This window comes from Balaenoptera physalus (genome assembly GCF_965194825.1).
Source record: "Balaenoptera physalus genome assembly, chromosome: 2".
NCBI lineage: Eukaryota > Metazoa > Chordata > Mammalia > Artiodactyla > Balaenopteridae > Balaenoptera > Balaenoptera physalus.
The window spans coordinates 174323379-174348153 of record NC_138883.1 but is presented as its reverse complement, the minus strand read 5'-3'; the positions used below and the strand labels follow the sequence as shown (position 1 = coordinate 174348153).

Below are 24775 nucleotides of genomic sequence, written 5' to 3'. Positions count from 1 at the left end.
GGTCGAGGGAACCAGCCAGTGTGAGTGATGAGAGGGTATCGTATCCCCAGCTGTGGCGGGGCGGATAGAAGGTAGAGGACCACCCAGCAGACTGGGAAGCTGGAGTTCAGAGGAAGGAGTGACGATCGTGGGCAGAAGTAGTTGGGATGACTACAGCTGGGCTTTGAAGAGGGGGGACAAGGTTGGTGATGGGTGATGGGTGGCCCACAGAGGTGGAGGAAAAGGAAGTAAGGGCATCATGCTGGCATGACCGCTTCAGCTCTCCAGTGCCCGGTCTCCCACCAGCTGCTGCATGGTGAATTTTTTTTTTTTTTTTTTTTTGGCCTCACTTTGCAGCTTGCTGGATCTTAGTTCCCCAACCAGGGATTGAACCTGGGCCCCGGCAGTGAAAGCGCCGAGTCCTAATCACTGGACAGCCAAGGAATTGCCAACTGCATAGTGGTTCTTTTGTCGTTGCTCACGGCTCCCCACACACTTGAGTGTGGCCTCCTGCAGGGACCTGGTTCCCTGAGCTGGAGGTGCAGGGAGTGGCTGAAGCGGGAGCTCAATGGACTGTGTGTTCCTGGCACGAGTTGCACTTACAACAAGGGGCTTAGTATGAAGCACCTCAAAAACTCTGTCCGCGTTTTCACATTCTAAGTCTCAACACTGTGGTGTTAATATCCATTGAATTCTAGTTTCTTGAATCACTAGCAACTGAAGAAGGATTAAGTGAAGATTAAGTTCTAACGTACTTTCTTTTGACTTTGCCTGATAGAGACTTAATTTTTGCAGTTTTTTTTTTTAAACCTAAACTCGAATTGTAGTTCAATTTGCAATCCTCTCTTCATTTCACACCCAGAAACTCAGAGTGCTGAGTTGTATCTGTAGGTGGACAGTTGTGTTAAATCACCTAAAAGAGGGCTGTGGTTCTTCTTGTGCAGGGGTCCTGCGTGCAGAAATCTGCAGCCCACCATGCTCCTGCACGGACTTTCTTTTTTGAATTGAAGTATAGTTGATTTACAGTGTTGTGTTAGGTTCAGGTATACAGCAAAGTGATTCAGTTATGCATGCATATAAAGCTAATTTTTTTTCAGATTCTTTTCCCTTATAGGTTATTACAAAATACTCAGTATAGTTCCCTGTGCTATACAGTAGGTCCTTGTTGGTTACCTGTTTTATATTTAGTAGTGTGTATAGGTTAATCCCAAACTCCTAATTTATCCCTCCCCCTTTCCCTTTTGGTAACCGTAAGTTTGTTTTCTGTGTCTGTGGGTCTCTTTCTGTTTTGTATATAAGTTCATTTGTTCATTTTTTTTTTAAGATTCCACATATAAGCAATATCATATGATATTTGTCTTTGTCTGGCATACTTCACTTAGTATGACAATCTCTGGGTCCATCCCTGTTGCTGAAAATGGCACTATTTCATTCTTTTTAATGGCTGAGTAATATTCCATTGTCTGTATGTACCACATCTTCTTTATCCGTTCATCTGTCGATGCACATTTAGGTTGCTTCCATGTCTTGGCTATCAGACTTTCTTAAGTAGTTACTTTTTCCTTCAAATGATCCCAGGAGAGCTCTGGGTCAAGAATCCTTACCTTTGAGCTGAGTCATGGTCATTCACAAGGACTTAATTAGATTTAGACTCATCCTAGGGAGCTGTTTGATGTGCTTTTTCTCTCTGCAGACTCTGCCATTGAAGTTTGTCTTTACACATCTATTCCAATGGAGTGCTAATTTTTCTTCTTGTTGCACCTGCGTGAATTGGTGTAAACCCTCTCTAGCCTTAGTTTATAAACAACGTTTTTCAATAAATCTTGATATTTTTCACAACTAAGAAGCTTTCTCACAGAGCATTTTCTAGAGCCCTACCTGCTGCTTTAGATAAAGTCCTGATCAGTTCCCATCTTTGGAATGCCGTGGTTGTGAAATCCCTGGGTATTACTACAAGCAGAGTTCCTTCCGGGAAAAAGAAACCTTAGAACGAGTGGATCTGTGCTTTTCTTTTCATTTTGTAACTTGGAGAATTTTACTAACCTAATGTCATCCTCAGCATCTAATTGAATCTGTTCAGTGGCTTCCTATGAGTGGTATCTCTACGAAAAACAAAATAAGTACAGAAACACTCCTCTCTGGAGGAGTGATTTTGCCATATCCAGATAGCACCTATGTTGTTATAAGGTTTAATATTTTTCTTTAAATCGATTCACATTCTAAAATTTCTCTTTAAAAGAGCCCGTCTAACATATTCTAAACGATAAATTGACATCACTCGCAATGAAGAAAAATACATGGTAGTTAAAATTTAAAGTTGGCATCCGTACCTGTAGTCATTTCACAGAACAACTTTGGGAGACATCCCTTGGGGGAGATGTGATATCGGGGAGGCTGAGGTGGGGTGAGGGGAACAGACCCATATCTCCCTGGCTTTAATATTCAGTAAGGTTTAATTTGACTTGTGAGTTGTTTACACCATGGTTTTTCAACGTCAGTATGATTGATACTTTTTGGACCAGATGACTTTCTGTTGTTGGAGACCGTCCTGTGTGTTGTAGGATGTTTAGCAGTATCGTGGTCTCTAACCACTAGATGCCAGTACCACACCCCCAGGTGTGACAACCGAAGGTGTTTCTAGACATAGCCAAATGGCCCCCGGGGGAGGGCAGAATTGTGCCTGGTCGAGGACCACTGTGTTATATGTAAGTCATTGTGTTGCCTTCACTGTCATTGTTACTGTCTTAAACTGTTAACTTTGTTAAGTGTGCTTATTTAAAATATGCTGCAGGTTTTGAGACCGTGTTTTAGCATTTTTATGCCTATGCCTAAAACTCCTCTACCTCCGAAACGGAAGTGGCCGCGGCCGCTCCTGAGCCCTGCTTGAGGCACACTGAATCCCTTCCCTGGAGAGTTGGCTTTCCCCACTGATGGTCAGTTCCCCAAGGACCCTCCTTGGTAAATGAAAGACTGGATCTTCTCTACCCGCCTCGTGGGTTTCTGCGTTGTATGCAGATATGCTTCATTTCAAGACAATCCAGTGAGAAATGGTTTCGTGTGTTATCCACCGTTTACATCAACGGAGGCTTACATTTTTGTCAGGTACTACCTCCTTTGAATGTATTATCTCTTATCTTTCACAAAAGTCTAATGATGCTGGTTAATATCACTTATCCCTATTTTTTTTTTTTCAATGAGAAAAACTGAAGCTTAGATAGGTTAAATGACTTCCCCAAAGCCACACTGGTGTCCCAAAGAAATGTTCACATTAATTATGAACCACAGCACAGATGTTTAGATAGCCCGTCAGTAATTGTGTTTACAATTATGTGGCAAACACTGATGCCATAACTTTTGATTAAAATTATAAACCTAATTATAAAATTATGAACTATGATTATTGCTGTTTAAAAAATATTCTGGATGAAAACTTGAAAGAAATTTACCCAAATACTAGTAGAAGTTATGGTTAAGTAGGAGACTTTTGGCAGTTTTCTTTTTAACCCACTTCTGAATTTCCAAATGGGTTGTAATATATTTCTTTTAAAAAGGAAATGTAGAAGTTAAAAAATGAAAGAAGATATAGTTTGGATTACCTCCAGAGTTCCTCTTTCTCTACAAGTCTATCTAAGAAATGTCCATGTTCTGCACATGTACAAATAAGTGTCCATATGTCTGGGGTCAGCAGTCTTTCAGAGTTGATTTGCTGTGTCTTTGGGCAGAAGTCTGGCCTAACACCTCTTGCTGAAGGAAGTAAATGCACAGGATACCTCCTTGGGGCACCCAGCCAAAATCATAGGTACTAATGAAAGCAGGCCGTGGGTCTGCTTCCTCTGTTTTGAGGAGGTTGCTTTGATTGCTTGTTTGTTAAATGCAGATGCCTCTGGGATGAGATTCAGCCTTACCCATGTTATTCTTGATAGCAGACTGCGTCACCATCAACTTCTTGACTCATAACTGGAACCAAATTGACAAGACTGAAGTGAAAACATGGTGCGCTGTTACAGAAGCTAAGTAGATACTTGTTTGCCAATAGGACATGGAGATCATTCTTTTTTTTTTTTAAATAAATTTATTTATTTAGTTTTGGCTGCATTGGGTCTTCGTTGCTGCGCACGGGCTTTCTCTAGTTGCAGCGAGCGGGGGCTAGTCTTTGTTGTGGTGCACGGGCTTCTCATTGCAGTGGCTTCTCTTGTTGTGGAGCACAGACTCTAGGCGTGCAGGCTTCAGTAGTTGTGGCATGTGGGCTCAGTAGTTGTGGCTCGCAGGCTCTAGAGCACAAGCTCAGTAGTTGTGGCACACGGGTTTAGTTGCTCCGTGGCATGTGGGATCTTCCTGGACCAGCGCTCGAACCCGCCTCGCCTGCATTGGCAGGTGGATTCTTAACCACTGCACCACCAGGGAAGCCCCAGATCATTCTTTACATGAGTGTTATTTCAGATGATACTCTTCCTATGTAAACATCCTTCATAGATGTCTTTCCATTCATTTGTTTTTTAATCCATTTTTAAAAATTGAAGTATAACTGGTTTACAGTGTTGTGTTAGTACTTCATACTAGGCAGATGCGCTTTGAGTGGAGCGTTTGGGTAACGGTTGTGAGCCTTTGTTCCAGAAGAGTCATTTTCAGGTGTGAAGTACCTGACATTGAATCCTCATAACCACTTTGTTAGATGGCAGGGCAAAAGCCCATTTTATATATGAATAAAATGAGGCTCAGGCAGATTAGCAATCCCCGCCTCTGTGGTTCTGTGTGGTGACATACTCCTTAGCGATTCCTCTGGAACGTGGTGTAAATCTATTTAAGTGAGCTTTCGTTTTGGCTTTGGGTTCTTGTCAAATGCTAGCAGTTTCTTGGTTTAATATCTACTAACATTTTCTCAGGCCTCTTGCCTCTTTAGTCTTTGCATGTGTGACACCTAATTTGAAATTGAGATTTTGGTTAATTACTCTGTATGATTATTTCCCTTAAGTCCAGGGGAGCTTTGTTTACCAATTTTGTCCTTCTTGTCATAATGTTACAGTGCCTGTGGCTCATCTCAACTTTAAAGCAATCACCGTCCTTACCCATATTTTGAACTCTTATTTTCTGGCCTGATTCTATGCCCACCCTCCCCACAATTACAAAATGCCCAAGAAATATGACCTTGTTTTATGTATGTTTATAGTAATATGTGATCTTCATATCCACCAAGTCTTCTGCACTAACCAGAAACAGCAGTGTCATATCCGGAAAAAAAAATTTTTTACTGTTGTTTTTAAATAGCTGTAGACATTTTAATAAAAGTTTCTTCTCAGCTTTTCTCTGGCATGTGTCAGGAGAAAAGTACAGTAACAGAGAATAGGGCATCACTATGGCACAGCTGTCTGCATACTATGCAGTTCATTGAGCTAGAGTTCCCTGAAAAGGGAGCATTCTCAGCCAAGTCTGCCCTTAAAAAGACACCCAGGGTGGCAAGCCCAGATCTTTGGGGCTTGCAGGTACCATTTCCTTATATTTAGTATTCTGATTATTCTCTGGCGTCATGGGAAACAGGATCAAATCTAACGGTCTAAGGAAATGTAACAATGCCCAGTATCAGGTAGGGACGCACTGAAGCTCATACTCAGTAACAGTGGTAAAGCCTGCAAGTGTTCATGACCAGAGGCCAACCCACGTGGTCTCCGAGCCTTTGTGCTTGTGACTTCTGAGGCATGTCAGTGACGTGGTCTCTCCAAGGACTCACAACCTACTTATAAGCCATTCCAAGAGCACGGAGCACAGAGGCGTTATGGAAATTCCACTCTCAAGCTTAATATACGAAATGCAAAATGGATTTTTCATATTGGGCTTTTAAAAATTGGAAAAATTCCAGCTTCCCCTCACTCGTGTGCCTTTTGGAGTTAGTGCACTTTAAAGCAGCCGGAGGAGGGAATGATTGTGACGTAAGCAGAGTGGTGTTTGCAAGTGAGAGCTGTATGAGAGGTGGTGATGATTGTGGAAATTCTGGTTGTCGAATTGAACAAAGAGTCATTGCTGAAGGAAAAAAATATCCAGAAACACATTGTTAATACTCTCTCAGATTGGGGCGCGGAGAACAACGCTGTAGATTGAGTGGAAAATAAATAGAGAGAAAAATGCCAAATTAAAGGGACACATAACCAAGAGGAGCGGGGGGGGGGGGGGTTGCCCGCTGGCACTGGCAGAGAGCACATAACCAGCGTCTGATGCATTTCCTTAAGAATCAGTGTGTTTGCAAATTGCTCCGTTGCACCTTAGCAGGATCTAATCTGAGTAACGAAAAGCTGACTAGCAAACATAGTTGGATGAATTCCCTCAGCACTCCTGAAGTATAACAGAGCAAGGAACAGTATAATGAAAAATAATAGAGAGAATAGCTCGGGGCTTAACTTATGATCAGTGTTCATTACAACAAATGACACTTTCACTGCAGAGTTACCATAAAGATTATTGAGTCTTACGTAATGTGGTTCCCCTCTGAATAGATTCCGGAAGAGCTTAGCCTGTGAATGGGAGGGCTGAAGCAAGAGGAGGACCGGAGGCGTATTCAGTCCCCGTGTTCATTTTTCCTAATGGTGCTGGTGAGCTGCCCATTCAGAACCCTGGGCAGAGCAAGAGGGGTGGAACCTTCTTGCAGGAAGACCCTCCATGATCATCTTTGTCATTGACTAACGTGGTTATATGTTCAATTCAGTGAAGACCAGGCTCAGAAAGTGACTAAACTTGTTGGTAGTTTTATAGCCAAGGCCCTCACCTTATGTTCTCTGACATTTGCAGTTTTTCTCAAGCGTACAAATTATAACATTTAAGAAAATAACGCAAGAGGGAGGGGTTATGGGGATACATGTATACGTATAGCTGATTCACTTTGTTATACAGCAGAAACTAACGCAGCATTGTAAAGCAATTATACTCCAACAAAGTTGTTTAAAAAAAAAAAAAAGAAAAAGAGAAGAACTCTTTGAAAAGAAACTGTGTTTTGTGCAAAACTTGGGGCACACAGCCGTAAGGCATTTTGTAACTCTGTGGCTTCAACCGAGTTTAGAATGGACAAGCCCAGTTCAGAGCACGTTGTGTGTAAAAGCCTTGTTGACTAAGCGTGTGTTTAGTACCTGCTAAGCACTTTATCTTATTTCATCCTCCTAATGACCCTATAAGGTATGTACTATTATTATTATCCATCCCGTTTTCCAGGTGAGAAAGCATGCTCAGAGAGGTTAAGTAAGTTCTCCAACGTTACCCAGCTGCCAGTTATCATACACGAACCTCAGAACCAGGTCTAATAGTCTGCCAGACATTTTAACTTCCATGCAGGTGCTGAGCATAGAGAATCTCTCTCTCTCTCTCTCTCTCTCTCTCTCTAAGCAGGCTGGATTTTGAAATTGGACAAATCAAGGCTTGGACCTTTCCTTTCCCATTTGTTATGAGATCCTGCAAAGGTGACCTAACTTCTCTTAACAGTGGTTGTAATGGAAAAAAAAGTTCATGTTTAATGTGTGGCCAGACGCAGTGATAGGCTTTTTACGTGCTTTCCCCATTCGTTGCTCACAGTTGTGAGCAGTGTGGGTCCGATTATAATTTCCATTTTACAGATTGAAAAACTGAGGCTTAGAGTAAGTATCCCAGACTGCACAGCTGAGAAGTCTGCCCAGAATCCTTTCATTCAGCCAGTACTCAAGAGTCATACCAGCCTTGCTCCTTGTGGGCAGTTTCAAAGTCAGCTCTGTAAAGTGTCCCCATTGGAGCGGCTCATTGTCGGTATTAGCCAGAGGCAAAGGTGGCAGCCCTGTGGCCTGAGAGATACAAGCAGAGCAAGGGAACTCAAAAGGGGTAGCAGGTGAGAGGCTGTGTCATTGCAGGGAATGGAGCACTGCTATTTGAGAACAAGTCCAAAGGATCACGAAGACACCTGTAGGAGCGCAAAAGCAGACAAGCCTTTGGATCCCACCCATTCTTTAGTTTTCAATTGACTTTTTCTGAGTTTTGGGGAAAAAATACCTTGATGAGGAATGGAGAAAGTAATGATACTGTTAGCCCTGATGTAGCAGCGGATTTGATATTTGTCCCCGTCTCTCGTAAACACGTGGTTTTCTCCTTTATAAAAGCCCGATGGTGCTGTGCCCCCCTCGTGGCCACCTGCAGCGAGCTTCTGTAGACCTCTGTGCAGGTCAGAGGTGGATGGGGTGGAGGGGGGGGCATGGAGCAGGGTGAAGTGCCTGAATCTGGATTTAGTATTTGCCGCTTTACAAGGCGCACCGCTGCGTGAGGAGGTCCGGCTTGCCTGGAATGTGGCAAAACTCGTGAATGCACGTGGTCTACAGCCGCTGTGGCTGGAGCCCCAGCCTAGGTGGTGCCCTCTGGCCAGCTGCCAGCTGAGCTTCTTTGGCTCTTAAAGTTGTTCTTATGTTTCCTTGCTTTGGGGAAAGAGGGACTGACTGTGCTTTTCTCCAGACAAGTTCATGGGCTTTAGGAGTGATATGTGTTGGCCTGAAGACCTTTCCAGGCTCATATTCAGAACTACTACAAACAGTTAAACATATTGGAAGACTCTCTAGGTCAGTGGGATTACTTTTAAAAAATATTATATAATTTTATATACATATGTAAGTATATATGTTTTACACATATATAAAATATATACATATGTAAAACGTATATATAAATATATATCCATCCTTTTTCTAAAGCATTAAAAGTAACCATGTGCCAAGAAGGGGTCCATCAGCTTTCAAAATGCCTTTCATCTAAGTACAAGAAGATCGCTCGATTTCACCATTTTCAAATGGTCTCTATCTGTGTTTTGCAACATGGTAACTGCTAACAGCTCTTTTTTTTTTTTAATTTATTTATTTATTTTTGGCTGTATTGGGTCTTCGTTTCTGTGCGAGGGCTTTCTCTAGTTGTGGCGAGCGGGGGCCACTCTTCATCACGGTGCGCGGGCCTCTCACTGTCGCGGCCTCTCGTTATGCAGCACAAGCTCCAGACGGGCAGGCTCAGTAGTTGTGGCTCACGGGCCTAGTTGCTCCGCGGCATGTGGGATCTTCCCAGACCAGGGCTCGAACCCATGTCCCCTGCATTGGCAGGCAGATTCTCAACCACTGCGCCACCAGGGAAGCCCACTAACAACTCTTGAGCCCTTGAATTACAGCTTGTCTGATTGGGATGTGCTATCAGAGTTTTCAAATACTCACCAGATTTCAAAGGCACTTAGTACAAAAAAAAAATCATTAAACTTATGATATTAAATCATTTATCTTTAGATTAAGGATAAGATAGATCATTCATCATGTTGATATGGATTACACGTTGAAATGATATTTCGGATCTGTTGGGTTTAAATTAAATATATTACGAAAATTGACTTCATCTATTTCTTTTTACTTTTTTAACGTGGCTACTAGAAAGTTTAAAGTTACCTTGGTGGATCTCCTGTTTTGGACAGAACTATACATATGTGAAAGTAGAGAATACGTCTCTACAAAGTGGAAGTACTAATATGTGTTTAAAAATAAAACTTTAAGAAAAGCTTCCTGAAATACTTACGAGAGGAAAAAGGAACCCCACTGTAGGTATTCAGTAGACTGACTAAGAGGGGCTTGTTTTACCATTCCAGGCAAAATATGTTGGACAGAAATCTTCTTGATTAATAGCTACCCGTGGAGGGGGGCGGGGCGTGGAGGGACATATTTTTCCATGAGAAGACAGGTCAGTTTGAGTCATTTGTTACAGAATGTGGTTTGTGAATATTGGACATAACTGTTGTGCACGTGTTCCCTTTGTGATTTTCTACCCACGTGTCATCACGTGGCCACATCGTGACCACAGCCTCTTGATGTAGATGCTGTGGGTTCCGTTCCAGACCGCTTGCCGCACTCCCCGGCGATAGAACAAGTGTCGCGATAAAACGAGGCCCACGACGTTTCTGGTTTCTCAGTGCGTATAAAAGTCACGTTGACATTATAAAGTGTGCAATCGCGTTATGGCTAAAATAGTGTACCTTCCTTCATTAAACAGTTATACTGCTGGAAAAATGGCACCGATTAACTTGCTGGACGCGGGGTTGCCGCAGTCCTTCCATTTGTAAAAAAAAAAGGCAGCTTCTGCTAAGTGGGATGCGACGAGGTCTGCCTGTACCGGAAACGGAGGCAGAAGAGCAGCCTCAGGCGGGATTGCACAGAAACCCCGGGCCTCTGGCATCTCCACCTCACGCTTCTGCTTCTGCCTCACTTCCGCCGTCTGTGTTTAGGGCTAACGCCTTCCAAGAGTGTTGGGCGGGTGAGACTTGTAGAGGGAAGGCTTGCGATTCTTGGATGAAAAGGCCTGTTGTGACAAGCTCTTCTCTCTCCACCCACGGCCGCAGCTTTGCTCCGAGTCTGCAAGACCCGTTGGGGGCATCAGAAGCTAAAGCCGGAGCCCAAGAGAGAGTCCTAGCCTCCCCTCAAATTCCCGGGGTCCCCACTCAGATTCATGGCTGATGCACGGCAGCCTGCAGTAGATCGTCTTTAACATCCAAGCGGAAACCACAGACATCTTAATTTTTAACCTTTTGGCACTTGAAGACCATAAATTTCTCTGAGACTCTTAAGAATCTGATTTAACAACAGCAACAAAAAACTAGGAGGAACTAGATGAGGTATATTAAATCTGCTGAGTATATCAGGGCTAATTTTTTAAAATAAATTTATTTTATATTTTATTTTTTAAATTATTGGCCGCGTTGAGTCTTCGTTGCTGCACGCGGGCTTTTTCTAGTTGCGGCGAGCGGGGGCTGCTCTTCGCTGCGGTGTGCGGGCTTCTCATTGCGGTGGCTTCTCTTGTTGCGGAGCACGGGCTCTAGGAGTACCAGCTTCACTAGTTGTGGCACACAGGCTCAGTAGTTGCGGCTCACGGGCTCTAGAGCGCGGGCTCAGTAGTTGTGGCTCGTGGGCTCTAGAGCGCAGGCTCAGTAGTTGTGGCGCGTGGGCTCAGCTGCTCTGTGGCACGTGGGATCTTCCGGCCAGGGCTCGAACCCGTGTCCCCTGCATTGGCAGTTGGATTCTTAACCACTGCGCCACCATGGAAGTCCCAAAAGTATTCTTTTTTTTCAATCCTCCATTCCTTTTTGGAATATGTTTTTTCCCCAAAACTCAGAAACATGAAAGTGAAACTAAAGGAAGAGTGGGATCCATAGGCTCTTGTACTCTTGAGCTCTCCTAGATGTTTTTCTCCATTATTTTCTTGACGGTTGTTGGGCTTATTCCCAAGTACCACTTTGTTTCTTTGCACACAAAAGCCTGGCTCCTCCTCTACTGCCAGCCTCTCCTTACTGCTGGCCAGTAGTTTACATATTGCGATCGGGAATGGAGGGAAAGCACAGATCAACTTGACATGCCATGTTCCAGGGATGGTAGGGTTTGGCACTTGAGAGAGAGCCCAGCTTAGGTGAGGGAATTCGGCTTTGCTGGGGAAATGGCAAAAGGCAGTGACCAGAACTGACTTGTAGGTGCTGCTTCCTGAGGCCCACCTGGCGAGAGCCTCACGGCTAAAGCACCGCGTGGATGCGTCCACCTGTGGGCAGGTGGATGTTTTCTGCTTTTGATCCCTGAGGTTATTTTTCTTGAAATCTCTTTGCTGTGGAAGTAGAACTTAACCTCACAGAAAATCCATGGACAGGGGCGAGAGGCAAGTAATACGGTGCTGCCTAGAATCTCAGGCGGCATGCTGTAATCTAACCCGAACATAGGAGGAACCTTGGAGATGTGAGGTTTCATTTAACATGATTTTGCTTAAGGGTAAATGAGTTCATTTAAGCAAAGTGCTATGCAAGTGTCGTATGTAAGACATGCAGGTTCCATTCAGGTGCCCAGCTGTGACCGGGTTGAAGCCGTTGCTCACAGTATTTGATCTAAAGGGGTGCTGGTGCCTGCTGATTGAATGCCCGGTCAGTGTGCGGGGTCGGGGGTGGGTGGCAGCCTACGTGCCAGCTGGTTACCACCCCTGTTTAAGTCCAAATGCCCCATTGTCCGTCTAGGGAAACACAGATTACCCAGTCACCGGGTTAATTCCAAAGCCTTCTGCATCCTAATTCAGTGTTATCTGCCACGCACTCTGGAATCTGTAGGCTAGCACTTAAAGAGCTGTCTCGCTTTCCATCGACCTGACCATGAAGTCACCTGCCGTGGTCACATCGTCCAGTCACCTGGGCTGAGAGAAACTGAGAGGGGAAGATGGCCCCAGGAGCAGGGAGTCCAAATTAATAGCCACAAAGAGGAAGAGGAGGAGGACGGGTAATAATACCTCTAGATATGCTTTTACCGTCTGTCCGCGTCTGAAAAACAAAAGAAAGACAAAGAAGAGGCTTCCCTCTTGAGACACTAGTGTTCCAGTCCCGTGACACTGGCTCTGTATTTGTAGCATCGTTTATATCTGGAACCACAGGACAGATGTGCCCCCCTACATGGGGTCTTCCGTTCAGACTTAAATGAGCAAATACAGAAAACACCACGGAAGCTTCCTGTGGAAATGCTGTTGTATAGGGTGTGCTACCTGAGTTTGGCTATTATGATCACTAGCTTAATAACTTCAAAGGTCGTAAGCACCGAGCCTTTCCTCAAGGAACCACGTGTGGCCAGGAAAACACCTGTCTTTCCATGATAATAAAAATCCATTCTGATTTTTAATTTGTCCAAAGGAAAGGAAGAAAACCCCAGTGTTTTTATAATGTTCATTTTAACTTAATTCTCTCTCATAAGCTATTCCTGTATTCAGCTAGTTATTACTAATATCAAACGACGGTTAATATTCAGTGAAACCCACTGTACTGTAAAGGAGTTTAATGGAAACCCCTGGTCACATAGTACTTGGAAAGAGAATCTCCACAAGAGGCAAATGGAGTGAGCCCCCAAGCGGCTTCACACAATGGCACCGTGATGCATTTACTCTTGCCCTCACCCGTTCAGCCTCAAAAACCCTGCAGAAACTGGGGAAAACACATAAGAAACTGATGCAGGGACCAGAATTTTGTAACAGAGGGTAACTGCCCCTAAAGAGTAGAAGACTTGCCTTGGCCTTCACAGCACATTTTTTTCCAGGGCACAGCTCTGAATGGGAAGCATGTCTGTCATCGCTTGATGAGTATGGAATTGAGGAATGAGTCAGGACATGTCCCTTGGCTAAGACACTCTTTCAGTCCGCCAGTAAATGTTTATTAGGTGACTCGTGTGTGGCAGGCCCCGGAGGAACAGAAGGATTAAGACAGTCCCTGCTTCAGAGGCGCTGACAATCCAGCTGGGAGGATACTTGCGTAGTTGCGTATTTCAGTACATCCTAGTAAGTACAGTGATGTGTGCTTTCATTCAGTCAGTCAGCAAACGTTCACCATGTGCCCATGGCATACCGGTCGGAGAGGATACTCAAGAAGACAGACAAGGGTCCTGCTCTCTCGGAGTCAATCTTCCATTCAGGGAGGTGGCAATCAGCAAGTAATCAAGATAATTATATTGTGACCGTGGGTGTGAAGGAAGTGCATGTGGTTAAAGAGAGAGAATGTGGGCAAAAAAGACCTCTGTTAGGAACTCACATTTGAAGTAGACCAGAGTGATGCGTCAGTCAGGACTCAGCACTCCTTGGATTGCAAGAAACACAAAGCGTAAGAGGAATGGAGATTATTTATTTTATACTGCTAATAATCCAGCAGTACAGTAGACTTCAGGCATGGCATGATCAAGGGCTCAATGTCACTGGACTCCATTTCTCTCCACCTTTCAGTTCTGCTTTGTCTGCTGGCTTGTCTCCCAGGCAGGCTCTCTTCACAGAGGTCACCAGGGCTGGCAGCAGATCTGGGCTCCCAATTCAACTCAAACAGAAAAGAAAGGACTTTTCTTCCCAGCGGTGTGCACTGAGGTCCTAGGTCTTTCTCTGGTTGGTGCAGGTTGGCTACAGGCTGGCTCACGTATGAACCAGTCTCTGCACCCAGAGTAAAGGGAGAGGTTTGAGACTGAGTTGTTCTGACACCAAAGTTGGGACGGCATAGCCGTTCACATCCAAGGTACTGAAGCTCTCTGTGTCCATTCCCTCACCTGTGAAATGGGGATAGGAAGAGTGCCTGTCTCAGGGAGACCTGGAGAAGAGCGTTCAGGCAGAGGGAATAGCAAGTACAAACCTCAGAAGTGGGCAGGGGCCTGATTTGTTTGCCCATGTGCTGGAGATTGGGAACATGGAGGGTAGTGGCCGAAGAGCGGAGAGAACTGGCCAGCAGCTGGACCATGCAGGAGCGGGTCAGCCTTTGAAGGATTGTGGTGGCGCCATGGTTATTTTCTCTGCTTCCACTTAGAGACATAGTCCTATCAGGGCATCCACAGAACTCCCAGCTGGCTCCTCACCGCCTTTCTCCGGGGAGTGCATAGGTGCCCGCTGCTGGCATCTACCCCACTGTTTGAGTCGCTGGCCAAAACCACCACTCTTGTGAAGGACAGGGTCTCCAGCTTTGTTAATAGCCTTGGCTGCCTTCCAGCCATGTCTTGCTGGCCTGAGTTGTGCTGGCGTTATTTGGGGTAACTTCCCATGTTTCTGCTTTGGTTCATTTTGTGTTGATGTTATCATTTAACACCTAGAGGGCAATCTTACTGCCTTTAAATTCAGGTTTTTGGGTGATGCTTCACTCTCGCCCTGACTGTCCTATATCTCCAGCCAAGTCCCTGTTGGCAGGATATGAAATTTAAAGTGGGTTGTATGATATGGACAAAAGCAATAATTTGTGATTTTACAGTATTAACATCCAGCTGTCCAGACTAACGAATCTATTAGATAATTACTGTTTAGCTTGTGAGAGCCAGATTCAAGTTAGTGAATTTTAATCGTTGTGTTTTCTTAGGAATAATTTTTGGAGGGATTAAATGCACATATAGAAATATTTTCTCCCTTCCTTGTATCTATAAGTAGGTTTGTATATCTGTGTGTATATTACAAACACATAGACACATACACGGTTGGGTGTCTCTTTTTCAATCTCCACATACTATATCCCAAAATAATTCTTTTCATAAAAAATATTCCCCAATACTCCATGTCTGAAGTCTGTTAAGGAAGTAGCTTGTTTAGAAAACTTACCAATGCCCTTCGTCTTGTTTCCTTTGCTTTTTAATTTATTTTGTAAATTGCAACATTTAGCACTTTGCAGTTTAATTTAAAAGGATTACCTATTCTCTTAAATGCTTAAGCAGGGAAGCAAGTTGCAGTTATTGATTTTTCTCTGCATGTATTCTGTGAAAGCTGTATTTGCTCCTTCCCCAGGGAGCATACCCCCTGAACTGCATGCTTGCTGGTGACAGCTCAGACCTCTGATACATAACCAAAGACCTTGCCTAATATCCTTGCAACTGCTCGGGGAATTTTTATTAAGTAAAAGCATCATTAGAGTAGACAGGATGATGAAGTTTAATGAGCAGCTTTTGTGCATGAGATTGTTAGTTTTGCTTTGCCAGAATCCTCATTTCTCCCCTCCGTGGGGCAGAGAGCGAGTCTAGAATGTATGGGGTATTTTTTAAATCCGCCTTACGTTTCGTATTTTTGTATAGCTTAATATCTGTCCTAAGCCAGCTACAGATTCCTTTGGGCTGTCTCTACAGATGCTGTTTACCACATGTATGTTGATAATTTCTTTTTACACTGTGTGTTGGGGACAGAGAGTGGTGAGGGTTATAATGGAGGCGAATGTAAAAGACACATCCTGGTGTTAGTGAATTTCATGGAACCACCTCCTGGAGGTTTGATCTCAAAAAATCATTGCCTTTTGAATTAATGAGACTGCTCATGGGAATATGGTAACTGTTCATTTTTTTTTTCTTTAAGACTCAGCAATTTATGTGCTAAGGTTCTGTCACCAGCCCCACAGAAGCTGCTAGATGGGATAAATAAAGGTACTGCAAATGCTTATTAATAACCTAGGCTTCACACTTTGTCCACAGATTTATTTGAGGAGATTTTAAATTTAGCATCCTACCATAAGATTACAGATTAGACACAAAATGATTTCTCTCCATTATTGTCACCGGCCATATACTTAGATTTTTCAAATTGGTTCTTTTCTTGGTCTGTATAAGGACTTTCCATGGAAACACCCAAAACAACAGGAGGGAGGCATATGACATGAGCAAATGACTTAAGAACAGCATATTGTACCTCTCATATACCTGGCATTCTGAAACATAATATTTACATAGCACACAATGTGTTTCCAGCAGTTGCCTTGAGTATGTAGAATACAAAAGAAGTGAAGTCCGCAAGTCCCCGCCCTCACGAAAATGGTAGGCTGATTAAGAGGACAAAACTGAGAAATCCAGAAAGATGGGAGACCAGATGACTTAGCGCCTAAAGAGTTTGAACTTTGGAGTTGTTGCCTGGGTTTGATCCAGACCTTTTGCTAAGCCTCAGTCCCCTCATTTGAAAAGATAATAAGATAATAAAATAAATCCAACCTCCTTGGATTGTTGTGACAGTGAATGCTGACTGCATGGTGGCCACATTCACCATGTGTCCTGATGCAGGCGCTCTACTGGTACTTGGAAATAATAGCCAAGAGCAGAAATCTCTTTGTATCTTATGAAGGACTTAATGATGAAATCCCAATAAACCCCCTAGTATTTTGTGAAGGCAGAAATTGGACCAGGGCAGGTGGCAGGGCAGAGAAAGCTGTGAAAAGCCCAAAGATGAGGCTGAGATCTGAGCTACAGAAAGGGTGGAGGCTAGGCGTTCCAGGCAGTAGCAACACAGACCAGCAAAACACCGAGACCAGAGGGATCCTGGCTGACAGGAAAGACTAATCCCAGGCCTTAGACTGATTTAGTGTTAAAACATTTCGCAGATCACCTGCAAGGTAGACAGTATACAGATATTCCCGTTTTCCAGTGAAGATAACAGAGGTTCTGGAAAAATATGGGACTCTGAGTTTACTTAGCTAATAGGTGGCAAAACTCACACTCCACCCACCTTTCCTACACTCCACGCGCCCTTCCTCCAGACCAGCCTTTCCGTACTCGGACCGTGGGCGAACAGAGAGAGATGAAGGTGGGTTAGTTGGGCGTTACATGGCATGTCTGTGGCTGCTCTCTGATCCAGTGGGTAGCGGATGCTGTTTTCCATGCATAAACCGAGGAGAGAGAATTCCGTCAGTCATGTGTAGGACGCATTGGAGGAAGGAAGGAATCGGTATCAAGGAGACCAAGAAGAGGGAATTCCCTGGCAGTCCAGTGGTTGGGACTTGGCACTTTCACTGCGGGGGCCCGGCATTCGATCCCTGGCTGGGGAAGTGAGATCCCACAATCCCACAATCCGCACGGCGCGGCCGGAAAAAAAAAAAAAAGGAGACCAAGAAGGGACTTGTTATAATAATCTAATGGCCATGTGGTATAGGCCTGTTTTAGGGTAGAAGAAAAAGAGAATGAATAAAATCACAAGATGATGGAAATAAGAGCAAGTACTGTAAAGCAGCTTGTTAATCCACTGAGTCACAAACGTTTTGAGAAGCTGATGAAAGCTGTGTTCGCTTTCTGCTGAAAAATGCACATACGGCTTTGCTTGGAGCTTCAGATCCTACCCTGGCCCCAGGCTGAGAATGTCTATGGTAGAGAGCACTTCAATCAAACTTGATTAATGGGGTGACTGAGAAAAGAGGCAGGTGCCAAAATGACTTCATCTTTTTGATCCTGGAGGTCTGGAGACTTCAGAGGGGCAGACCTGAGGAACTGGGGTAGGGAACTGTTGTATGCATTTGGTTGGGTATAATAGCTAAATGTCCAGGTGGGAATTAGGCATAGCAGGGGTTGAAGATGGTGGTGACTTGGAGGGCTCCTATTCAGCGATGATCACTGAAGCTACAAAATCAGATGCTCTTTCTAGGGAAGAGGATAGAGAGAGCTAAAAGCAAAAACACAAGGGCTGCAGAATTGTTTGGAGAAAGAATAAGAACCAAGATAGTCCATTGGAGCCAAGGGAGGAGATTTTTCAAGAAGGAAAGACATGGTCCCCAGTGGTCTTCATCACTGCAGGCATGAAGTGGTGTGAAGGTCTGCAAGAGACCCTTGGATCCGACAGAAACAGTAAGACTCAAATGGATTTTTTTTTCCCCAAAATGAAGATGCCCGTATTAAATAAAATGCACCTATCAATAATAGAAAAGCGTACCTATCATACTACTCAATATAGTGTTTGTTGAGAAATTTACTCTGATTCTGGTGGGCTGGAATTGTTTGCTGTGCTATCTTAGATGTCACCAGGCAGGGGTGTTGAGTTGTGTGGAGTTTCAGGGGGACCAGTGCGCAGGCAGCTTTGACAAGACGCCTCTCAAGTGACCAGTCTGGTGACCTCTGCTGTCCGTGGCATCATTTCATGATGATTTCTCCAGAGCTGGTCTTTGGCTGGGATTCTGCAGATGGCGGCTCAGGGCGGGGCCCGCTCCCACAGGGACGAGAACGAGAGCCCTTGTGAGCCGAGTGACGCTGCCTCTTTCATCGCCCACGGCACCCGGCGTCCGCAGGCATCTCACCTTGCAGGAGTCTCTTCAGCAACAGAAGCCTGTTCTTCAGACTCCTGAGCGTAATTGATCCTGTCCTGTCACTTTAGATGGTTCTCTGTTCGTTTTTCTCCCCTCCTTGAACATCTCCCGATTATCCTCTATAGACCTCAGATTTCAGGGGACGGAAGATTTTCCAAGACCCTGTGCCACAGGTTCCCTCCATATGCTGAGTTGAGCCCTTGACCCTCCAGCGGCTGCGGCCCATCAGTGACCGTGAGCCAGGTTCCTCTGTCAATGCTCTCAAGCCGGCATGGTCAGATTTCAGTGCCCGCCAGAAACCTCCCCAAGAAAGGATCTCCCCACAAGCTCATGAGGGCAAAGTCGAATTCCCGGCTGTGCCCTGTGCATGCGCAGAGCCGGGGTCTGAGAAGCAGGAGGAACTGGCCAGCTTAGCCTGAGTCGTGGGCCTTCGTGAGAGGCCAAAGGCAGCAGCTGCTGCTCTGGGACACCTGCTCTGAGCCTGCACACACAGGACCTTGTCCATGTCTGATTCATCTCCCTCCACAAGCCCTGCAAGGTAGCAGTTTTCATCATTTTGCACATGAGGACGTCAGACTGTGGCAGAAGGTAGTCACCTTCTCAATGTCACACGTCCTTTGGGGCAAACAGGGTGCAGGAATGCAGAGGCGAGTGGAGCCCCAGGACTGTTCTCCAGAATCCCCCATGCAGGATGCCAGGGCTCCTGTAGGGCGGGACGGGTACTATCTGAGCAGAGCACTGAGGGGACGTACCATCCAGGAAGCACCTTGTGCCACGGTCTGAAGGGTAGTTGGGACTCTTCCAAGGTCGCAGAGGTGGAAGGTACGTCATGAGAGGAGAGTATGGGGCGATCAAAGGGGCGGAAGTCCATCCTGAAGGCTGTGGGCTGTATTGATCTGTCCTGTTTTTCACCCTCTGTATTTTGTGATGCTCTGGCACCTTGGGGGTCTTGCTGGCTGGGGAGACTCCCAAGCTCGCTCATTCCTAGAGGAGCAAACAACGCATCTGTTAGCGTATCTTTTGTATCCAAGCCAACCAACCCCAAACCCCTATCCTCACCAGCTCTTTTCTCTAACTCACGTGCACCAAGCCAGTATTCCCCATGACCCAGACCCAGGTACTAGACACCTAGAGATCACTTCTTTAGCCCTGGGCTCTGAAATTTTAATCAAATCGTTCACTTCTAAACTCACTCGTACCCTGCTTCACGGCTTCCTTTTTGTGCAACCACCATAAAGGCTCTGGGCTTTGCTCTCTCCTGAGCTCCTCTGCCTCCTAACCAGCCCTCGTGCTTCCCCGTGTGGCCCTGCACACAGCTGCATGTAACAAAATTCTTTCAAAGGCACAGACCTCTCGGTCTCCTCCCTGTCACCTCTATGAATTAAATCCTGGGTACATCTCAAACATGGGCCATGACCGTTAGCTTCAGAGTATGGAGAGAGCCAGTCCCTTCCTGTCTCATTGTGGCAGAGAGGGGACAGTTGGCCTGCCCATTTCCTCTCCCTCTAGTGGAAACAGCACCCGTTTTTCCTTGGGGACACTCCTCTGTGCCCTTTCTGCAACTTAGTTTTTAACTTTTCCTTCTTTTCAGTGAAGTATTACCCCAGAATTTTTTTTTTTTCTTCCTGCTGAAATTAAGCAAAATCCTCACGAACAGCCCCAGACAGGATCACTTACTGTATCGGTTCCCTATTGCTACTGTTAACAAATGACTGTGATCGTTTTTGGTTTTTTTTTTAAACTTTTTATTTTATATTGGAGTATAGCCAATTAACACTGTTGTGATAACAAATTACCATGATATTAGTGGCCAGAACCGTAACCAGTGTACTATCTTACAGTTCTGGGGGTCGAAGCCTGAAATTCAGGTGTTAGCAGGGTTTTGCCCTTCCAGAGGCTCCAGGGGAGAACGCGTTCCCTTGCCTCCCTGGGGTCTGGAGTCTGCCTGCATTTGTTTCTCCACGTCAAAGCCGGCAGCTGAGCATGTTCAGATCTCTGACTCTGGCCCTCCAGCCCCCCTCTTAAAAGGACCCTTGGGATTACTTTGGGCCCACCCAGATAATCCAGGATAATCTCTCCATCGCAAGATCCTTAACCAGCTCTGCAAAGTCCCTTTTGCAATATAAGGTAACAAATTCACAGGTTTCAGGGATTAGGATGTGGACATTTGGGGGGGCCATTATTCTGCCTACTACACTTACTTAATTGCCTGGAGGCCCCATGGCTAATAGCTGGCGGAACCCAAGACTGGGGACCCTGAGATGCTTGTCCTTACTGCTCTGCCAGAGCCACGTCTCCAGGTGGGAATGGCCGCTCTCATGTATCCGATCTACAGATGACAGTAAAGTGCCGGCTCTCATCTGGCCACACAGCTGGAGGAGGGAGAGCATCCCGCGGCGCAGGGCAGAGTCACACCGGCTTTGCTGGTGATTCACAGAGGAAGTGGGGCAATGCATTTAGCTCTGCCTTAGTTGCCTTCTTCAAAGAGGATTCAAACCTTTCTTCCAGAGATGCTTGGGGATTTGGCGTCGATAAAAAAATACCATATTCTTTTTCAGAGGAAAAAGCCCTAGAGAAGTAAAGTAATCATATAATTATCTTTTTTTAATCACTCTGACTATAACCCCACATCAGTCTTGTTTTTCCACAAGCCCTCGCGGGCCACGTCCAATAGTCCTGTCCTGGTGCCAGACTCATTTCACTACCATGGCCACCCTGTGAGAAAACGCATCATTTTTTAACAGATGAAGAAACTGAGGCACGGTGGGGTGAGGCTTGCTAATCATTTGCCCAGAACGAACAGCTCGTAAAGTGGCAAAATGAGGATTTTAAGCATCAAGTTCAGGACTGCTATCTCCCGTCCGGCCCTCTGTAGCGAGTGACTTGCTGTGTAGCGCCAGGAAGGCCAGGCGCACAGTGGGGTCTGAGTCCGAAAAGGCAGGCGTTGAAACGTTGGAACATTCCAGTTCCTTCCTGAAAAGAGGAGCCTTGCTGAGTCCCGAGCAGCTTTTGCACCTCCTCCTGAAATGACTTTGCTGGATTACCACTGTCAGGGCCGCGCGACACTGCCACCCTTTCTGGGAAGCCTTCCATACCTGCGTGTTCAAGATGTGGTCCCCAGCAGGCCTGCATCAAGTCTTTCATCTCTTCTCCCTCCTCTGACCCCTTTATTTCTTTTGATACCACTTTCCCAGCGCCTGAGTCTTGCCGGGTTTCTAAATGCATGAGCGAGGGAGTTGTATTTCTGCAGATTTTTGTAATCCTTAACATTTGATGCTGTCTGAGAGTAAAAATGTGTATACTTCTTTCCTTTACGGGGATAAAAGTTTGGAAAATAGAGGAGAGACACGTGAAGCTGTAAGAAAGCGGTACAGTGGAAGCAGATACTGAGACCATAGGTGCCTGTGTGAATGCACAGAACAGACTAGTCAGACCTTGGCTTCGGGCCAGGTGGGAGGAGCTCGGGGCATATCCCACTGGAGCGCTCAGCCCCTGCTCTTGGGGAAAGCGGCATCCTAGGAGGAGGAGATGGGCAGACGCTATGAGAGGGTAAGCTTGTCTCAGGGAGTGTGTGATAAAGGTGAGGAATGTAAGGGCCAGCTCTGCTTTGGCTCAGGGTTTCCTCTCCCTGTCGGGCGTATCTGGGAGACACACTGGAGGGGCAGGGGAAGGGGTGCACAGGTTAGAACCTCCCCCGTAATGCAAGGTCATCGTCCTATCTCCAGATCCTTAGCCTCACCTCTGCAGAGCCCCCTTTGCCCTGTAAGGTGACAATAACAAGTTCCTGGGGGATTAGGACAGGGACATCATTGGGGGTTGGAGTGGCACCAGTGGTAAAGCCGGACTGGCTGAACCTCCCTTTCTGCCTAAACCAATGTTTCTTTCCCTGGATCCAGGAACCCCAGGTGTCCAGGGCATAGACTTTGAAGGGAACCAGCTGCTCTTTTTAAAGTCTAGGGCAGGGGGGCCTGTGTTGGTTTGAAGATCTGTTTTCCTGGATGGCAGCTTCTCTTGGCGGGGGGGGGAGATGTTTCTGGTCAGGGGTGCTGGGGAGGACAGGGCCTGCCTCTCCGTTCGATTAGCCACCAGTCCTCTAAGGGAACTTCTACAGAACTTGAACGCTGACTTGCAAGTGCTGATATTACCCATCTAGGACATGCGGTACCTCCTTCACCCTCTCCTTTACCCAGAGAACGCTCCCAGCACCTGGCTGGACTTAACATTCTTCATCTTGTAGCTCTGTCTGCTGCCACATTCTGCGTTCTAAACTCCTTGGGAGCAGAAACCCATCTTCATGACCACTGTTGGTAGAGCCTGCTTGTTAACTGCTTCTGAGGAGGTTCTTGGAAGCCTCTGGAGAAGATAGACTGCGTCTGACCTGTCAAAACCCAGTGTCCAGCTTTCCCTAAGCGTCCAGTCAACTGGACAGCTCCGAGCCCGGGTCCCTCCCTCGGCCTGTCAACCACAGCGTCAGTGACATCAAGAGCATCAGTGTATGCCCAGTGCAGGAGAGGGTGTCGATTCCCTGCATGGATCCTAGAACGCGGGACACCTTGTACAGGAAGGTCAGTCTTTGTGTTCGCCCTGTTCAGTTAGCGTAAGGCAATTGCACCAAGTGGGGTCAGGCATTGCCTTCCCTCGGGAAGCACTGAGACACCCACCTGCCTCTCTCAGCGACACAGTTACATCAATAAGGGGAGTTAAGGTTGAGCTGTATTTATCTTAGGGTGGCTTTTAATTTCGTTTAATCAGAGTTACTCATAAATTACCGATTAATTACTACCTGCTGCTGGGTTCCATCCCCTCAGCCGCGGAGCTAACTCCGCTCTGCGATGGATGCCATGGCTGTAATTGTAGGCTACTTTGTCAACATTTAATCAGCGGTACTTATTAACATGGCATTGATGGGTGGTCGCCATCCCAGCGCCATCCATCACGGGTGAGCAGCTAGCGAGGGCTCGGACACCATCGCTCTCTGTCACATCATCCGGCCCTGGGGCTCTCGGGCCGGCATGCTGTTCACTTTGCACTAAGTGGACACTCCATCTTTTCAGTTCGGCCCAATATCTGTCACTGTCGACGTCAACACTCGTGGCCTGTGGAGCTTCAGTCCGGATCGGCCAGGCTGAGCGTCATGGTTCCCCTGGTCCTGGGTCTCTCTTCCTTTGCTGATTTCACACTTAGCCCAGGGAGTGTAGGATTCCAAGAGATTGTCCAGAATTGGACTTCATGGCACGGTGGGGAGAGAGAGAGAATGTGTGTGTGTGTGTGTAAGACAGTTTATAATTCTTAAATCCAGCATATGACCCAGAGAAAACAGAAATGACCTTGTGGTGTTCTTTGCCTTCCTGAATATTCCTGGAGATGAATCTGTTGATGAAAACTCTGCCAGTAGAAGCATATCTTGTGTTCACGAGGTAGATCTCACGGTGTCCCCTCCTCTCTCTTTTCAGCCTCTACGGCAGACACATGCAGGCAAACCCAGAACCGCCGAAGAAAAATAATGACAAATCGAAAAAGATCAGCCGGAAACCCCTGACAGCCAAGAACAAATAAGGGGTTGGCATGGGCTGGACTTCTGGTTGCTTCTCTCATTATTACTTCTGTTCTCTCTTTTTCTATCTCACAAATGAATACTGTGTGTGTGTTTGTTTTGGTTTTTTCTCTTTCTAGTGCTTACCACCTTACCTTTTAAATTCTTTTGGTGGGTGGTAGATTTTTTTATAAGTTCTTCAAACCATTTCCATTTGTTTCCTTGAAATTGCCAAAGGCAGGAAACGAAGGCTTAATTCAGCTGCAAATTCCATATGAGGCACAGCTTTCAGCTCCTTGAATAGATGTTCACAGAGTTGCTTATTATGAAAAGAATAATTAAAATCATGTAATCATTTAAATGCCAGTTAACACTGTTCACCCTTCTGTTTATTCACATAACTCATTATTTTTGCTTTATTAACGGTTTTCCTTCACCACCGAGATTTTATGTCAACTTACAAATGATTTTAATAAAATCTTGACTTTGTGTCACATGTTGCTTCTTGAATAAAAAAAAAAAAATCTGATCTTGGAAATACCCATTTTTGTTTACCTTTTTCCCCAAAGTGATCTTGTCCACTTTTATTGGTTGTCGATGATAAACTCTGAAACTTTCCATGAAAGAAATGCAGCATTAAATCAGAGTTAGTTTCTTCTCACATCGATTTGCCAGTTTTTTTTTTTCCTTTGAGGACTGTTTCTAAATTAGGAAGGAGCAGAAAAACAAATCTC

General features: G+C 45.6%; 1 protein-coding gene across 3 annotated transcripts in view; it reads left to right on the top strand.

The window, feature by feature from the left end:
* The window catches only part of RSU1 (Ras suppressor protein 1), a 193461-nt gene extending 168891 nt beyond the window's left edge, over positions 1 to 24570 (top strand). For 2 of the 3 annotated variants that reach the window (XM_082452944.1, XM_082452945.1), the window contains exon 9: positions 23962 to 24570. In XM_082452944.1, the coding sequence (XP_082309070.1) occupies positions 23962 to 24064 (103 nt within the window). In that variant the 3' untranslated portion in view covers positions 24065 to 24570. Of the gene's footprint in view, positions 1 to 22745; positions 23017 to 23961 lie in introns of those variants that run through there. The other variant, XM_082452946.1, reaches the window with a different exon arrangement.
* Positions 24571 to 24775: the final 205 nt, after the last annotated feature.